This window comes from Pelophylax lessonae (assembly GCF_965119305.1).
Source record: "Pelophylax lessonae genome assembly, chromosome: 8".
Classification (NCBI taxonomy): Eukaryota; Metazoa; Chordata; class Amphibia; order Anura; family Ranidae; genus Pelophylax; species Pelophylax lessonae.
In genome coordinates, this window is record NC_138775.1 from 52,745,334 (window position 1) to 52,763,006 (window position 17,673).

Below are 17,673 nucleotides of genomic sequence, written 5' to 3' on the forward strand. Positions count from 1 at the left end.
GGGGTCCATAGTCCAATCATTAGTGAATACGCCCCCCAGTATATAAGATCGCCCTGCCAAATTCCTAGCATTCTTGTACGGGACATGAAAGAGAGTGGAATGCTGTTCTGTTCTAATGTGCTACAAAGTGTCATTTAGCTATTTTTAGTGTGAGGAAAGGGATATCTAGTGTAGTTAGAGTGCTCTTTTACACTTTAGTTAGCTTTAATTTATTCAGTTTCTGTAGGGAAAGTGTTAAGTGTAAGGGGACCGTAGTGTAGTGTAGGGTTAACTGACAGTGACTGCTATGGAAGGGTGACAAAACCCTTCCAAAGCAGGGTGACCGCTATAGAGAAATGATAATTTCTCTGAGTTGCTTCGGCACAGGGATATGGCTTCTCACCAGCAAGCATTTTTTATGCTGCAGGGGTTGCCACTGCCAGTGCTTTTTTGAGGACATGTTTGATGTCAGACATGACATCTGAACATGTGTATAGGGGGTATATATACACATATATGTCTGTATATATACACCTAGACATATATAGGTGTGATAGTAGCAGAAATATATGCTTGCGCTAATGAAATCATTTACAGTAATATATTTCTGCTACTATCACACCTATATATGTCTAGGTGTGTATAATCATATAAGTATGTGTGTATATACACCACTATACACAAGTTCAGATGTTTTGCCTGCCTCAAAAGAACCCAAAAAAATGCACAAAAAAACGTCCAGGTGTGTTGTTGCAGGCATTTTTTGGGGGTTTTTGGAGGCAGGCAAAACATCTGAACTTGTGCACAGTACTACTATACACAAGTTCAGATGTTTTTTCTGACTCCAAAGAACCCAAAAAAATGCCTGCTATTAAACCGGTAAGGTGCTGTGAAAACCGAGAAGCCATACTCCTGTGCTGAAAGTGTTCTAATACAAACAATCTTTTTTTTTTATGGTTCTGGACATGCTACAGAGCTGAAACTTCTCATGTACACCTTTTAGACCCCCCAGATACTAAATCCAAAATCAAAAAATCTCTTTTTTTTTTTTTTTTCAATAATTGGCTTTTTTATCAAAAATGACAATTTTTAAGAACTTTTTTTGTGTGATTAATAGTTAATGGGGCATGACCCAGAACCCTAGGCACTTTTTAGGGGCATTTATTGGGTTTTAGGGCTAAAAAATTGTGTTTTTTGATTACCGAAGTTCGGGTCCCATTGATTTCAATGGGGTTCTGAAATCCGGGCCGAACTTTCGGGAAGTTCGGATGTTCTGGCCGAACCGAACTTTTCAAAAGTTCGATCATCCCTAATGCAGACCTGGTTTGGAGTCCAGGAAGAATTGGAAAGAAAGAAGGAGTCCTATTCCAAGAAGTCAGTTACATAGTGAGGCTGAAAAGACAGTAGTCCATCTAGTTCAACCTATGATGAGTGTGTGTATAAGTGTTTATGTCAATAGTACATTGTATACCCCTGTATGTTGTGGTTGTTAAGGTGCCCATCTAATAGTTTTTTGAAACTATTGAGCTGCAGGGATTATAACAACCACGCCCCGGACGACGTCTACCTATGACGAAACACGTCAGGCGGTACCAGACGTGACGTTACCACGCCCCCTGAGACGCCGGCTTCGTTTTGTGAATGCGGGACGCCGCGGTTTTATCCATTGTCTATTGTACATGCTATGTCTACTGTATCCGGATGTCTGTATGTGCAATTTAATTAAAAGTTTTTAACAGTACTACACAGTATTACGCTATGTGTTCTCTTATCTCCCTTTACATCCATGGCTTGCCATCACTGGGGTCTGAAATGAGGAGTCAATATTGCCATATACTGTACATTGGTTTTGTATCTACACCTCCCCTTGCATATAAGATCTACTCCATTGGTGCCTGATAGGAGGACTGAGCATTGTGGATTGTACTATTCATATGCCTATTGCGCATGTGGTCTACCCATTAATTTGGGGGCCCCATACCTCTGGTAAGCAGCCAATCTTTTATACATTACATCCACGGGTGTACTTCTGGCTTCCATCTATGCTGGGAAAAGGTCTCCTCCTATCTATTACCATCTCTGCTGGGACTTGTGGTTCATTTGCCAATTGTTGCACGGTTCAGTTATTTGAGGAATTCCTTTTTTTCCACGGATTTCACTTTCATTGTTTTTCTCGGCAATTTAGGGACTTTTCTGTTATTACTTTGAGTCACCATTTATTGAACGTTTTGCTTCTAATTTGTACAAGTACACATGTATTTGAATATCATTATTTGATGTTAGCGCTACACATTGTACATTGAATACAAAGTTAATAACACCCCCAGATCAGTTCGCATTTCGGACATAAATCAGATCGCATAGGTGTGAACAAAAAAAGGGTCCTGTGCAACTTTGGTCTAAATGAGATGCAGGGCACAGACATTGCATGTGATTTGCACAGCAGTGCGCTGCGAATCACATGGGATGTTCGACATCACATATGTGTGAACCAGCACTAAATGTACAAAGTGTGACAATTTAGTTCCCGAAATGCCCATGGCATAGCACTATGCTGGTGAGTAACACAGACATTCGCACTCGAGCGTGTTCTGACCTGAGACTTCAGAGGTGAACTGGGCAGGACTGATAACACTGAGAATTCAGTGAATCGCTGTATGTGAGCAGATAGTAATCATCTACTGCATAAAGATGGCCACACACCTTGCAATTTTTCCTTCAGTTAATTTTCTTTATATTTGAATTGTAAGATATTTCCTTTTTTTAAGCATTCAGCTTAAACTTAGCGCAGTCAGGCTGTAACAGTCAAGGCTGGATTTAGAGCCAATTGTTACATGTGTTGCTATAAATATCTTGCAGTATTTCACTGATATAATTACACATTTTTGTCTCCTTTGTTCTTTCTTTTGCTGATAGATCTCCCAGTTCTTGTTTTTGCCTGTAAAGATTTACAGTTTTGACTAGTCTACTTTGTATGTTTTCTGTGACCAGCCAGGATTACCACTGTCACTTTGTGGCCCAAAAAATTCTGAGGCCACTCTTCTTCCTTTGTAAGATAACACAGCTTATCTCCTAAAGTGAACCACAAAATACCAGCCATTGCTTTAATTACCCAAGAAAAGCCTATTTAACCACTTCTGGACCGGAAGGTTTTACCCCCTTAATGACCAGGCCATTTTTTGCGATTCGGCACTGCGTTACTTTAACGGACAATTGCGCGGCCATGCGACGCTGTACCCAAATAAAATTGATGACCTTTTTTCCTAAAAATAGGGCTTTCTTTTGGTAGTATTTGATGGCCTGTGCGATTTTTACTTTTTGCGCTATAAACAAAAAAAGAGTGACAATTCTGAAAAAAAAAACAATATTTTTTACTTTCTGCTATAAAACATTCCCAGAAAAAATGTAAAAATCAATTTTTTTCATTATTTTAGGCCAATTTGTATTCTGCTACATATTTTTGGTAAAAAAAAAAATCCCAATAAGCGTATTTTGATTGGTTTGTGCAAAAGTTATCATGTTCACAAACTAGGGGAAAGATTTATATCATTTTTATTTATTTTATTTTTTTACTAGTAATGGCGGCTATCAGCAGTTTTTAGCGGTACTACGACATTGCAGCGGAAAGATCAGACACCAAACTGACATTTTTTGACACTTTTGGGGGGACCAGTGACATTACTACTGTAATCAGTGCTAAAATATGCACTGTTACTGTAATAATGACACTAGCAGGGAAGGGGTTAACCCAGGGGCAATCAAATGGTTAAGTGTGAGCCTAGGGGGTGTTTTCTAACTGTGTGGGGGATGGGCTTGTAATATCAACACAGAGACCTGTGTTCCTAAATGGCATTCCTAAATAGCATAGTGTTCCTAAGAGTTGATAGGAGAGAGAACAACGGTCTGCTGTGTCTACAATAGCAGACCGCTGTTCTCTCTTCACGGAGAGTGATCCCGGGTGCCCAGTGGCAATCATGGCCGCCGGCCCAGCACCTCAGTTTCCCCTCTTGCGAGTGGGCGCGCGCCTCCAGGATTGCTCCCGTGGACTGACGTACAACTGGACCGATGTATAACTGCGGCGGATGGTCGCCAAGTGGTTAAGGAATAAATTGTTAGGGAATACAAATGTATAAACTTGTAGGTGAATTGCTTTAGACCAACTTTTTAGATTGGAATCTGATTGAAAATGGTTAAATCTGCAAGGAAATTGGCTTGCTACCAAAAAAAAGTATAAAAGAATTGACTTTTAAGGTATCAAACAAGATCTAAGGCCCGTTTCACACTAGAGAACCTATCGGGTCCACACATCGGTTTTTCAGGTGGACCCGATCAGAGCCTCCAGTCTCCTATATGGAGCGGCGAGTGTCAACGGATATGTGTCCATTGACACCCGCCTACATCCAATGCTATCCGCTAAAAACTGACGGATGGGGAACCGTTCCCAATCCCATTTGGTGTATTGGATAGCAATCAGGTGAAAACGGACAGGCAGAGGAGAGTGGGCTGGGTCTGTATCCGCTCTGCATAAGTGGAGCGGACTCAGACCAGCCATCTGCCTGCTCAGCGGTGATCAGCAGACAGATTCCCCGCTGAGCAGGCAGACTCTACGAAGCCCGACCTGTGTGGAAGGAGCCTTGGTAGTAATAAACAATATATTTTAAATCACATCATAGTTAATTAAAATAGCATAATAAAAGACAAAGAAACATGTTGTTCATAATAATCATTATTGCCTACCATAGAAAAAAATCCTACAAATTGACACCCATCAAAGCATATAAATATAAATATGCATCTCATAACAATAACGTCATAGATTTTGCATTTCCTAGAACTGAGTTCTGTATTGTGTCTGTCTGTATGTATATATATATACATATACTCTGCTTAAAAAAATTAAAGGAACACTTTTTAATCAGAGAATAGCATCAAGTCAAGTAAACTCCTGAGATATTGACCTGGTCAGTTAAGTAGCGGAGGGGGTTGTTAATCAGTTTCAGTTGCTTTGGTGTTAAGGAAATTAACAACAGGTGCACTAGATGGGCAACAATGAGACATCCTCCAAAACATTAATGGTTTTACGGGTGAAAGCCGTTGACATTTTTTTCCCTACCCATCTTTTCTACTAGTTTTCACTCGTTTTGCATTTGGCTAGGGTCAGTGTCACTACTGGTAGCATGAGGCGATACCTGGACCCTATAGAGGTTGCACAGACAGTCCAACTCCTCCAGCATGGCACATCAATACGTGCCATTGTCAGAAGGTTTGCTGTGTCTCCCAGCACAGTCTCAAGAGCATGGAGGAGATTCCAGGAGACAGGCAGTTACTCTAGGAGAGCTGGACAGGGCCATAGAAGGGACTTAACCCATCAGCAGGACCAGTATCTGCTCCTTTGTGCAAGGAAGAACAGGATCAGCACTGCCAGAGCCCTACAAAATGACCTCCAGCAGGCCACTGGTGTGAACGTCTCTGACCAAACAATCAGAAACAGACTTTATAAAGTTGACTTCAGGGCCCGACATTCTCTAATGGGCCCTATGCTCACTGCCGGCACCATGGGCCTCGATTGGCATTTGCCATTGAACATCAGAATTGGCAGGTCTGCCACTGGCGCCCTGTGCTTTTCACAGATGAGAGAAGGTTCACCCTCAGCACATGTGACAGACGTGAAAGGGTCTGGAGAACCCGTGGAGAATGTTATGCTGCCTGTAACATCGTTCAGCATGACCGGTTTGGTGGTGGGTCAGTGATGGTCTGGGGAGGCATATCCATGGAGGGATGCACAGAGCTCTACAGTCTAGGCCATGGAACCCTGACTGCCATTAGGTATCAGGACGAAATTATTGGACCCATTGTCAGACCCTACGCTGGTGCAGGGGGTCCTGGGTTCCTCCTGGTGCAGAACAATGCCCGGCCTCATGTGGCAAAAGTATGCAGCCAGTTGCTGGAGGATAAAGGCATTGATACCATTGAATAGCCCCCACACTCGGCTGACCTAAATCTAACAGAACACCTCTGGGACATTATGTTTCATTCCATCCGACATCGCCAGGTTGCACCTCAGTCTGTTCAGGAGCTCATGTCTTCCTCCAGCTAGGCCAACCCCCACACAGTTAGCAAGCACTCCCTAGAAGCACACTTAACCCTTTGATCGCCCCTGATGTTAGCCCCTTCCCAGCCAGTGTCATTAGTACAGTGACAGGGAATTTTGCTAGCACTGATTACTGTATTAGTATCACTGGTCCCCAAAAAGGTGTCAGTTAGGTGTCCAATTTGTCACACAATGTTGCAGTCCAGCTATAAATCACTGATAGCCGCCAATACTAGTAAAAAAATAAAGAAAATAAATAAATAAAAATTCCATAAAAATATCCCATAATTTGTAGATGCTATAACTTTTGCGCAAACCAATCAATATACGCCCATTGGGATTTTTTTTTACCAAAAATATGTAGCAGAATACAAATTGGCCTAAACTGATGAATGCATGAATATCTCCGGTGGGACGGGAGACCCGGGCAAGCCGCGGAAGGCGGCGGGAGGGGGGGGGTACATCCCCTCCTGCTCCTTGTAATGACAGCCGAGCGGCTTCTCAGCTGCATTGGTTGTCATTACAAGACAGCCGACCCTCGGCTATGGATGCCGGTACCGTGGTGATGCCTCTAGCTGCAGGCATCACTCCGGTACAAACACTTTCCTAAATATCGGCAATATTGGTAACCTCCGGGGCCGATTCCGATATATATAGTGGAAAGTGCATATCAGCCCTCGATATATCGGCTTTGCCGATTATCGATCGATCCCTAATTCCAATATCCACTTACATCTGAATAACTTGCAGACTGCATGTAGAGATGCTGTGGTATTATGTGTGGTAATCCAAGACAGTAGAAGGGGTGGGATGGAGGGCTGCTGAAGATGTCTGGACCCGCTGAAGATGACAACTGGAGCTAATCGCATTAGCAAACTCCAAGGTTCCCCCAAAAGTGTCAAAAATGTCAGTCAAGGGTCCGATCTGTCCACCGCAATGTCGCAGTCCCGCAAAAAAAATCGCAGATCGCCGCCATTACTAGTTAAAAAAAAAACAATAAAAATTACATAAATCTTTTCCGTAGTTAGTAAGCGCAATAACTTTTGCGCAAACCAAAGTACGCTTATTGTGATTTTTTTTACCAAAAATATGTAGCAGAAAACAAATTGGCCTAAAATGTTAAAACATTTTGATTTTTACATTTTTTTTGAGAATTTCATATAAAAAATTTGAAAAATATTGTTATTTTTTCAAAATTGTTGCTTTTTTTTTTTTTCGTTTATAGCGCAAAAAGTAAAAATCGCACTGGTGATCAAATACCACCAAAAGAAAGCTCTGTTTGTGGGGAAAAAAGGACGTCAATTTAATTTGGGTACAGTGTCGCACGACCGCGCAATTGTCCATTAAAATCACGCAGTGCCGAACAGTATTTTTTTCCTTTTGGGATAAAGGTTTTGCATTAATAAATAAAGGGTGATTTTTTTAATCACCCCTGCCAGCGTTAAGTGTTTTTTTTTTTTTCATTCATGTAAACTGATACATTCTGCTAGAGAGCTTGTGCTGTGCTTTTGAAAAGCAACAGATTTGCTGGTTGGATCATCAGGTTAAGAGCCGGTTCACACTGGGGCGACTTGTCAGGCGACTTGGTCGCCTGACAAGTCGCCGTGGGTCGTCTGCCATAGATTAGCACAAGACCCATTCTAATAGGAGCGACTCAAGTCGCTCCGACTTAGAAAAAGGGTCCTGTACTACTTTGGGGCAACCTGCATTGACTTCAATGATATGAAGTCCGTGCATGTCGCTCCGAGGTCGCGGTGCGCACTGTGCACCGCGACTTCACAGGTCGCCCCGGCAAGTCGGGTCGCCTGTATGTGAACCGGCTCTTAAATAGAAGAAAGCAAGCTTAAAAAAGGAAACAGATACAGCCAACACATCTAAGATATGTCACGCTGCAATATAATTAAATGTTTGTTTTTGGGTTTAATAACGCTTTACAGCTGGCTATACAATGTTTCGGTTGAATGTTTTCTCAAAAATTCTAACCAATGATCATTAGAACATTCTTTCTTGCAATCATTGGGGTTGATTTACTAAAGGTAAATAGACTCCAGAGCTTAGTAAATGAGGTAAACCTTCACTTTGCAAAGAATATCCAATCACGTGCAAGGAAAATTTAATGATTGGATGATGGAAGTCAGCAGAGCTTCTGCCCATTTACTAAAGCTCTGGAGCAACTGCACTTTACAAAGTGCACAGTATATTTGCCTTTAGTAAATCCATCCCATTGCGTCAATTACATTCATTCAAAAGCACTCAGAAATTTGTCCAGACCTGATATTTGTAGTCCAAAGTGCAATTTTTCCCAAGCGAAAAAAATCGATCACACTTACAATTTTGTTTGTTCAAAAAAACCCTACATTTTAATTTTGCTTGTTACTACAATCACAAACAAACATCATTTTGACCCCACAAACTTTTAAAAAATTGAACAAATGTTCAGAAAATGAAAATTTTATAACAAACTTCTACTGGTGTATGGCCAACTTTAGTGACCTCATTTAAACCTGATAAAAGTTTTATAATTTTAGACTGAGCCTGGGGGAAATATCTGTTACTTATCGCATATTGAAATCCCTGGCACATTTTGTCTTTTTATTCAGGTGGCATAGAACTGTTTCTGAGAATCTAGTGAACCAAAACGTCCTGGTCCCAAAGGAGGAACAAAGCAGTGACAGTGACTCTGGATCTTTCACAGCCTCAGAACAGAAGAAAAGAGGTCTCGGTCACAAAGTGAAGTTCTTCTTGGGCAAGATCATTCACTCTAAAGTAAAGGAACCCCAATCCATGAAACTCAGCAATGCCTCATCTTCTCAGAATCGTTCACCCATGACATTCCCAAAACAGTATCGCCTTCCTAAAATAATCCAGCATCTGCCTCTGACACGGGAGACAACCAAGGGGTCAGGGAGGAGGATATCACAGGCTGGTAAGATGGTCAGTTGTTTGTAAAAAACGGAATTGGAATCTGTAAGGTCTCTGTAGGCCATTGTGTCATCTAAGTAAAGTGTTAAAGTGAAGTGTAGACTGATGACCTCAACACAACTGTGAGATTCTTATTGTAGGTGAGATGTACTGGACTGAGTGTCATTCAGTTCCAGGAAAGAAAGCATGAACAGTTCATGACTGCAATTTTGTTTTGATAGGACAATGTGATGAAGGGTGGGACATTTGTTACATTGATGCATTGATGTGGGGTGAAGAACTTATTTTTTACTGGACAAGTGGTCCAAATTATTTGACAGAGCACAATGTATTTTAGTTATGAGTTTTTTTGCGTAGTTACATTGGTCCAGCTTGGACTAATGTAAGTAGGTATGTGCCCTACCTGGCCTATCCTTGTAGAAGATGGAAATCCCTGTAGCAAATACCACTTCTACAGTGATCCGGCTAGCTTCTGAGTAAAAAGCCCATGCCAAATGAGGTTGTCTATTTGGCATGGGCACCATTTAGAGAAGAACACTTTGCAGGACAGTAAATTTAAGGGGCTTGGGTGGTAGGAAGCTGGCAGTGGGGTACAGGGAGGATGAAGATGACAGGGGGTGGGATGGTGGGAAGCTGACAGGGGGGATGAAGATGACAGGGGGTGGGATGGGAGGAAGCTGACAGTGGGGTACAGGGGGGATGAAGATGACAGGGGTGGGATGGTGGGAAGATGACAGGGGGGATGAAGATGACAGGGGGGTGGGATGGTAGGAAGATGACAGGGAGGATGAAGATGACGGGGGGGATGAAGATGACAGGGGGTGGGATGGTAGGAAGATGACAGGGGGTGGGATGGTGGGAAGATGACAGGGAGGATGAAGATGACAGGGGGTGGGATGGTGGGAAGATGACAGGGTTATCTATTGGGAAGAAACAAATGAGGTTGTCTATTTGGCATGGGCACCATTTAGAGAACACTTTGCATTTTCTCAATGAAGGCAAAGTGTTCTTTGACTGGATGAGGTGATATCACAATCTCCACCTTCTGTGATCAGAGAGCTCCTAGCATTCATTGAGAAAAATGCAAGGCGTTCACTGAATGGTGCCCGTACCTAGCAAGGGATGCCCTGTGTTCACTATGCAGCTGGGTAGCCACTAGGCATGGGACACAGAAGCTAGCAGGGATCACTTTAGTAGCGGAGACTGCTACAGTGATTTCCAGCTTCCACAGGGATCCCCCACAGGTATAGTACATATATATTTACATTGGCACAAGCTGGACCAATGTAACTAGGCAAAGAAAGCCATGCCTAAACTTTGGCTTTAACCATTTTAAGACCGGAAGGATTTGCCCCCTTAATGACCAGGCCCTATTTTGCGATTCAGGACTGCGTTAATTTAATGGACAATTGCACAGTCGTGCGATGCTGTACCCAAATAAAATTGATGTCCTTTATTTCCCACAAATAGAGCTTTCTTTTGGTAGTATTTGATCACCTGTGCGATTTCTATTTTTTGCGCTATAAACAAAAAAATAGCAATACTTTTAAAAAAAATATATATATATATTTTTCCCATTCTGCTATATGACATTCTCCAAATTTTTTTTATCATTTTAGGCCAATTTGTTTTCTGCTACATATTTTTGGTAAAAATAAAATTGCGAGAGGCGTATTTTGATTGGTTTGCGAAAAAGTTATTGCGTCTACTAACTACGGGAAAGATTTATGTAATTTTTAATGTTTTTTTTTTTTTTTTTACTAGTAATGGCGGCGATCTGTGTTTTTTTTGCGGGACTGCGACATTGCGGCGGACAGATCGGACCCGTAACTGACATTTTTGACACTTTTGGGGGTACCAGTGACATTACTACAGTAATCAGTGCTAAAAATATGCACTGTTACTGAAATAATGACACTGGCAGGGAAGGGGTTAACAGTATAGGTGTTCAAGGGGTTAAATGTGACCCTAGGGGAGTGATTCTTACTGTGGGGGGGGGGGGGGGGGCGTGGCTTCTGAGATGACCATAGAGACATGTGATCCTATATAGAAGGATCACATGAGCTCTGTGATCATTTCAGGGAGAAGAGCGGTCGGCTTTGTTTACAACAGCTGACTGTTCTTCTCTCTCAGCGGGGATCGATCGTGGGTGTCAGGCAGCAATCGGAACCGCCTCACCTGTGCATCGGCTTCCCCGCTGCCGAGTGGGGGCGGGAGCGCGCCGCTGGCGGCGCATGCTCGCCCCCTAGCTTTCTGCGCGCGACCGACGTAGACCTACGGCAGTTCGCGCAGCAGAGCCACCATGCCGCAGTAAACCTGCGGCGGGTGGTCGGGAAGCTGTTAAAGATCTGTTGTAGCTGCCATTGCTTGTTACATGTCTATAATGCTGATCCTCTGTCTTATTATTTAGTACAGGTACCTTATTGCACAGTCAATTTATGCAACACTGTACGTATATACAGTATATTGTACATTCACATCAGTCCCTGACCTCAAGGAGCTTACAATCTAAGGTCCCTAAATCAAATTCATATATACATACACTAGGACTAATTTAGACAGGAGCCAATTAACCTAATAGCGTGTCTTTGGAGTGTGGGAGGAAACCCAGGCAGATACAGGGAGAACATGCAAACTCCATGCAAGTAGTGCTGTGGTTGTAGGGCCGGTGCTAGACTATTTTGCGCCCTAGGCAAGACCAGCTAATTGTGCCCCCCCCCCAAAAAAAAAGTTTTAAAACATTTTAAAAAGAGGGTCACTGCACTATGGGTGAGCAGGGTTTTGGGTAGAGATGCATCTGTGGTGTCACTGGAAAAAATAAAGATTGTCCCTGCATCCTTGGTGTCACTGAAATAAAAAATTCCCTGCATTGGTGCTTTCACTGGAAGGAGAAATGTCCTTCTGTCCGTGTTGGAAGCTGACAGTGGGGTACAGGGGGGATGAAGATGACAGGGGGTGGGATGGTGGGAAGATGACAGGGAGGATGAAGATGACAGGGGGTGGGATAGTAGGAAGATGACAGGGAGGATGAAGATGACAGGGGGGGATGAAGATGACAGGGGATGGGATGGTAGGAAGATGACAGGGGGTGGGATGGTGGGAAGATGACAGGGAGGATGAAGATGACAGGGGGTGGTATGGTGGGAAGATGACAGGGGGATGAAGATGACAGGGGGTGGGATGGTGGAAAGCTGATGGGGGTGAAGATGACAGGGGGTGGGATGGTGGGAAGATGACAGGGAGGATGAAGATGACAGGGGGTGGGATGGTAGGAAGATGACAGGGGGTGGGATGGTGGAAAGCTGATGGGGATGAAGATGACAGGGGGTGGGATGGTGGGAAGATGACAGGGAGGATGAAGATGACAGGGGGTGGGATGGTAGGAAGATGACAGGGAGGATGAAGATGACAGGGGGGGGATGAAGATGACAGGGGGTGGGATGGTAGGAAGATGACAGGGGGTGGGATGGTGGGTAGATGACAGGGAGGATGAAGATGACAGGGGGTGGGATGGTGGGAAGATGACAGGGGGGATGAAGATGACAGGGGGTGGGATGGTGGAAAGCTGATGGGGATGAAGATGACAGGGGGTGGGATGGTAGGAATATGACAGGGGGTGGGATGGTGGGAAGATGACAGGGAGGATGAAGATGACAGGGGGTGGGATGGTGGGAAGATGACAGGGAGGATGAAGATGACAGGGGGGGATGAAGATGACAGGGGGTGGGATGGTAGGAAGATGACAGGGGGTGGGATGGTGGGTAGATGACAGGGAGGATGAAGATGACAGGGGGTGGGATGGTGGGAAGATGACAGGGGGGATGAAGATGACAGGGGGTGGGATGGTGGAAAGCTGATGGGGATGAAGATGACAGGGGGTGGGATGGTAGGAATATGACAGGGGGTGGGATGGTGGGAAGATGACAGGGAGGATGAAGATGACAGGGGGTGGGATGGTGGGAAGATGACAGGGGGGATGAAGATGACAGGGAGTGGGATGGTGGGAAGCTGATGGGGTGAAGATGACAGGGGGTGGGATGGTAGGAAGATGGCAGGGAGGATAAAGATGACAGGGGGGTGACGATGACAGGGGGTGGGATGGTGGGAAGATGACAGGGAGGATGAAGATGACAGGGGGTGGGATGGTGGGAAGATGACAGGGAGTATGAAGATGACAGGGGGTGGAATGGTGGGAAGATGACAGGGGGTGGGATGGGAGGAAGCTGACAGTGGGGTACAGGGGGGATGAAGATGACAGGGAGGATGAAGATGACAGGGGGTGGGATGGTCGGAAGATGACAGGGGGGATGAAAATGACAGGGAGGATGAAGATGATGGGGGGTGGGATTGTAGGTAGATGAGATGGAGGATGAAGATGTCAGGGGGTGGGGTGGTAGGAAGATGACATACACCGCCCCCCAGCTTCACACACCCCTCCATCTCCATACACCCCCCCCCTTCACAAACCTTTCCATCTCCATACACCCCCCTTCACAAACCCCTCCATCTCCATACACCCCCTTCACAAACCCTTCCATCTCCATACACCCCCCCTTCACAAACACTTCCATCTCCATCCACCCCCCTTCACAAACCCCTCCATCTCCATACACCCCCCGAGCTTCACACACCCCTTCATCTCCATCCCCCCTTCACAAACCCCTCCATCTCCATACACCCCCCCTTCACAAACCCCTCCATCTCCATACACCCCCCTCCTTCTCAAACCCCTCCATCTCCATACACCCCCCTTCACAAACCCCTCCATCTCCATACACCCCACCAGCTTCACACACCCCTTCATCTCCATCCCCCCCTTCACAAACCCCTCCATCCCCATATACCCCCCCTTCACAAACCCCTCCATCTCCATACACCCCCATTCCTTCACAAACCCCTCCATCTCTATACACCCCCCCTTCACAAACCCCTCCATCTCCATACACCCCCCCCTTCACACACCCCCTCCATCCCTATACACCCCTCTCTTCACAAACCCCTCAATCTCCATACACCCCCCTTCACAAACCCCTCCATCTCCATACACCATACACTCCCCCCTTCACAAACCCCTCCATCTCCATACACCCCCCTCCCTTCACAAACCCCTCCATCTCCATACACCCCCCCCTTTCACAAACCCCTCCATCTCCATACACCCCCCCTTCACACACCCCTCCATCCCTATACACCCCTCCCTTCACAAACCCCTCCATCTCTATACACCCCCCCTTCACAAACCCCTCCATCTCTATACACCCCCCCTTCACAAACCCCTCCATCTCCATACACCCCCCCTTCACAAAACCCTCCATCTCCATACACCCCCCCCTCCTTCACACACCCCTCCATCTCCATACACCCCCCCCCTTCACAAACCCCTCCTTCTCCATACACCCCTCCATCTCCACCCCCTGGCACCATACACCCCCCAGCTCCATACACTCCCCCCCTTGCAAGTTAGTATTAGTTATAATCATCGCAGACCTCAGATTAGAGCAGCGCTGTTGCAGAGAGTGAAGAGCTTCTGCCCGCCTCCTCTGTACAGGAAACACACAGGAAGGGGGAGGGGCGGGTTCAGTGCTCGTCTCTGCTCTGCACTGACACAGGCAGCTGGGGAGACAGACCGGCGTGTGGGAACCAAGCCGCCCGCACCGCCGCAACCATTCCGGGAGTCAGCCCTGATTCGCTGGGGACGCTTGGGAGCAGGAGGTATGGCTGCACCCTAGGCGGCAGTGCGCCCTAGGCAGCTGCTTTGTTTGCCTATCGGTAGCGCCGGCCCTGTGTGGTTGTGATTCAAACCGACAACCCTGGTGCTGTTAGGCAGAAGTGCTAACCACTTAGCCACTGCGCTGCTTACTTCAATATTTTCAGAGATATTGATGTGAAACAAGTATGTACAAACAATACATCCAGAAAGTCTGAAGTTCTCTCCTGAATACTCTGGGTCCATAACTAAAACTATTAAAGTAAGAGGGTCAACTTGAGGGCCCAGGAAACATTGCCATTACCACTTTTTATTCTTCTGTACATTTGACATTGCAAAGTTTTCTTTGATTTTGTTTTATTCATATCTTTATAAATAACTTTATTCTTCAGGCCAGTCCGATAATATCAAGCACCCTTCCTCTTCTTCCTTAACTGGGATGGGCCTTTTCTGGATTAAAAAAAAAACAGGCATCAGGAGGAGGCAGTAGCGCCTCTTGATGCCTGTTTTTTGTTTTGCTTGTTTTTTAATTGCCAAATAGCAATTTTACATTGCAAGACTGTGCTGCAACTGTGTAAGCCAAGTGCTTGCAGTGTGGCCAAATTGATATGAATGGGTGAACTTGACAGGCTCAAGTTAAAATTCCAGCGGTCTCAAAGCAAAGCATTGTGGCTGCAGCATGTGTACAGCCCTGTCATGCTGTATTGTAAGAATTCTGTTGGGTTTCCAAACAGCAGCTCAGCCCCCTGTTTTTTCTACCCCCTGGCTGCCAGTGCAAAAGAGGTGAGTTCCAGCCAAAGGCTATTTTTTAATCTTAAAAGTTTCAGGCCAGTAAATAAAAGAGTAAAGCTGGCCACAGATGATTCAAAATTTGGTCTGTTCAGCTGGGACTGGCTGACATTTGAACCATGTATGGGCAGGCTGATTGTACCCAAGTTGATTGATCGATCAACTTTGGTTGACCAAAGTTGATCGATCAATCAACTTGGGTACAATCAGCCCATTAAATTATTTTTCATGCAGTTAGTCAGTGGCTATACCCGCTAGCAATAATCACTGGGTGTTCTCCCGGCCGGGACAGCTCCCCACCCCTCAGCTGAGAGAACACAATAGCTCCGTGGTAGGGATTCCCCACCAATACTGACTGTGTTGATGTGTTGAAGGGGGAATCAAGCAATTTTCTTTCTTGCAACCCATTTGCATTGGAAATTACAGCTGGAAAGTTTAATTTTGATTGGTGACTGTGGTCCAGGCTAGACAAAGCCATTCGTAATTTTTTTATTTTATTTGTTTTTTAATAGTATGCAACAGACATAATAAAAGGTAGCATCACAGTACATATGATCAGCATAAGGTAATATATTCCAGAACATACATAGGTACATTCTGTCAAAAATAAGATCTCTGACAACACAAATAAAGAGAGAAGACCATATACAGACAGACCATATACAGACACAGACTATATACAGACATGTAGCACTATTATTAAGTGTACCAAGGCATGTGTACACTGCTGAACGGACCACATGAACATCAGTTTGATTTTCGAGAAGGGTTCCCTCAGATGTCCACGTACAGTAACTAGCACATGGGTGGAAATCAGGTGCGGGGTGTCCAACTAGGGTCCGAGCATACCAGCAGTGGTGTATTTAGGTTTTGTGCTGCCCTAGGCCTGACTAAACTTGTGCGCCCCCTAATTTAAATATAACCCACCCCTTCCTGTAAAGGCCACACCCCCTCCCTGTTTATGACCTGCCCTGTCATCTGTAAACCACAGACCACAACCACAGTCTATCAGTGCCCATCAGTGCAGCCTCATCAGTTCCCATGAGTTCAGCCTCATCAGTGCCCATGAGTTCAGCCTCATCAGTTCCCATGAGTTCAGCCTCATCAGTTCCCATGAGTTCAGCCTCATCAGTGCTCATCAGTGCAGCATATCAGTGCTGCCTTATTAGTGATTTGCCTCCTGCCCTCCAGCCCAATTCGGCCCATAAGACTGGCACTATACTAAAAGTGTAGCACAAGCCGGCGGGGACCCCTTTCGTGCGGGAGCTGGGAGGAGGCCGTTTTTTTTTTCGTGTGGGGTGCAGCTTTTTTGCTGCCCCCCTGCAAAGTGCCGCCCTAGGCCTGGGCCTTGTAGGCCTAGGCCAAGATACAGCACTGCATACCAGTGTTTGAGTAATCGTAAAGGAAAGGATGAAATGGAGGATGAAAAAAAAAAGTGGAAGTTGTGAGAAGAGAAAGAAAGAAGGGGGAAGGAAGAGAGAAAAAAGGTGGAAAAAAAAAACAAGCTATCAGCCATAAACCAGGTATTTTTTTTTTTTTTCTTCAGCCGGCGGCTGGCTTTCTCTTAAAAGTGTTCAGAGCGGCTCATGAGTCTTTGATGGCATCTATGGTTTTAGAGGACCAGAGCGATGTCATGACATCACTTCTGATCTAGGGTGGAAGTAAACAAAATTATTATTTTTTTTAAAAACAAAGGATCAAATTTTTTTTTATTTATTTATTTTTTAATCTTTTTGCTTTTAAAGGTAAAGCAGAGATTAAGACTCCGTTCACACTGGGGCGACCTGTCAGGCGACCTGGTCGCCTGACAAGTTGCCGTGGGTCGCCTGCCATAGAGTAGCACAGGACCCGTTCTAACAGGAGCGACACAAGTCGCTCCGACTTAGAAAAAGGGTCCTGAGCTTCTTTGGGGCGACCGGGAGCGACCTGCATTGACTTCAATGATATGAAGTCCGTTCCGGCCGCTCCGAGGTCGCAGTGCGAGCTGCGCACCGCGACTTCACAGGTCGCCCCTGCAAGTCGGGTCGCGCCTATGTGAACCGGCTCTTAGGGTCTTTTTGACCCCAGATCTCTCCATAAAGAGGACCTGTCATCCTTATTTCTATTACAAAGGAAGTGATGAAAAAAAAATGTAAAAAAATTAAAGGGACAGTGTAAAAAAAAAAGAAAAGAAAAAAAAAGTTAA

At 45.1% G+C, this 17,673-nt stretch overlaps 1 protein-coding gene across 1 annotated transcript in view; it reads left to right on the forward strand.

The window, feature by feature from the left end:
• Positions 1-17,673, forward strand: part of LOC309561470 (uncharacterized protein C3orf49) — a gene marked incomplete at both ends in the record, with an annotated part of 34,843 nt that overhangs the window by 5,290 nt on the left and 11,880 nt on the right. The window contains one exon of the mRNA XM_082265411.1: positions 8,671-8,996. Coding sequence (XP_082121537.1) covers positions 8,671-8,996 — 326 coding nt within the window. The remainder of the gene's footprint in view (positions 1-8,670; positions 8,997-17,673) is intronic.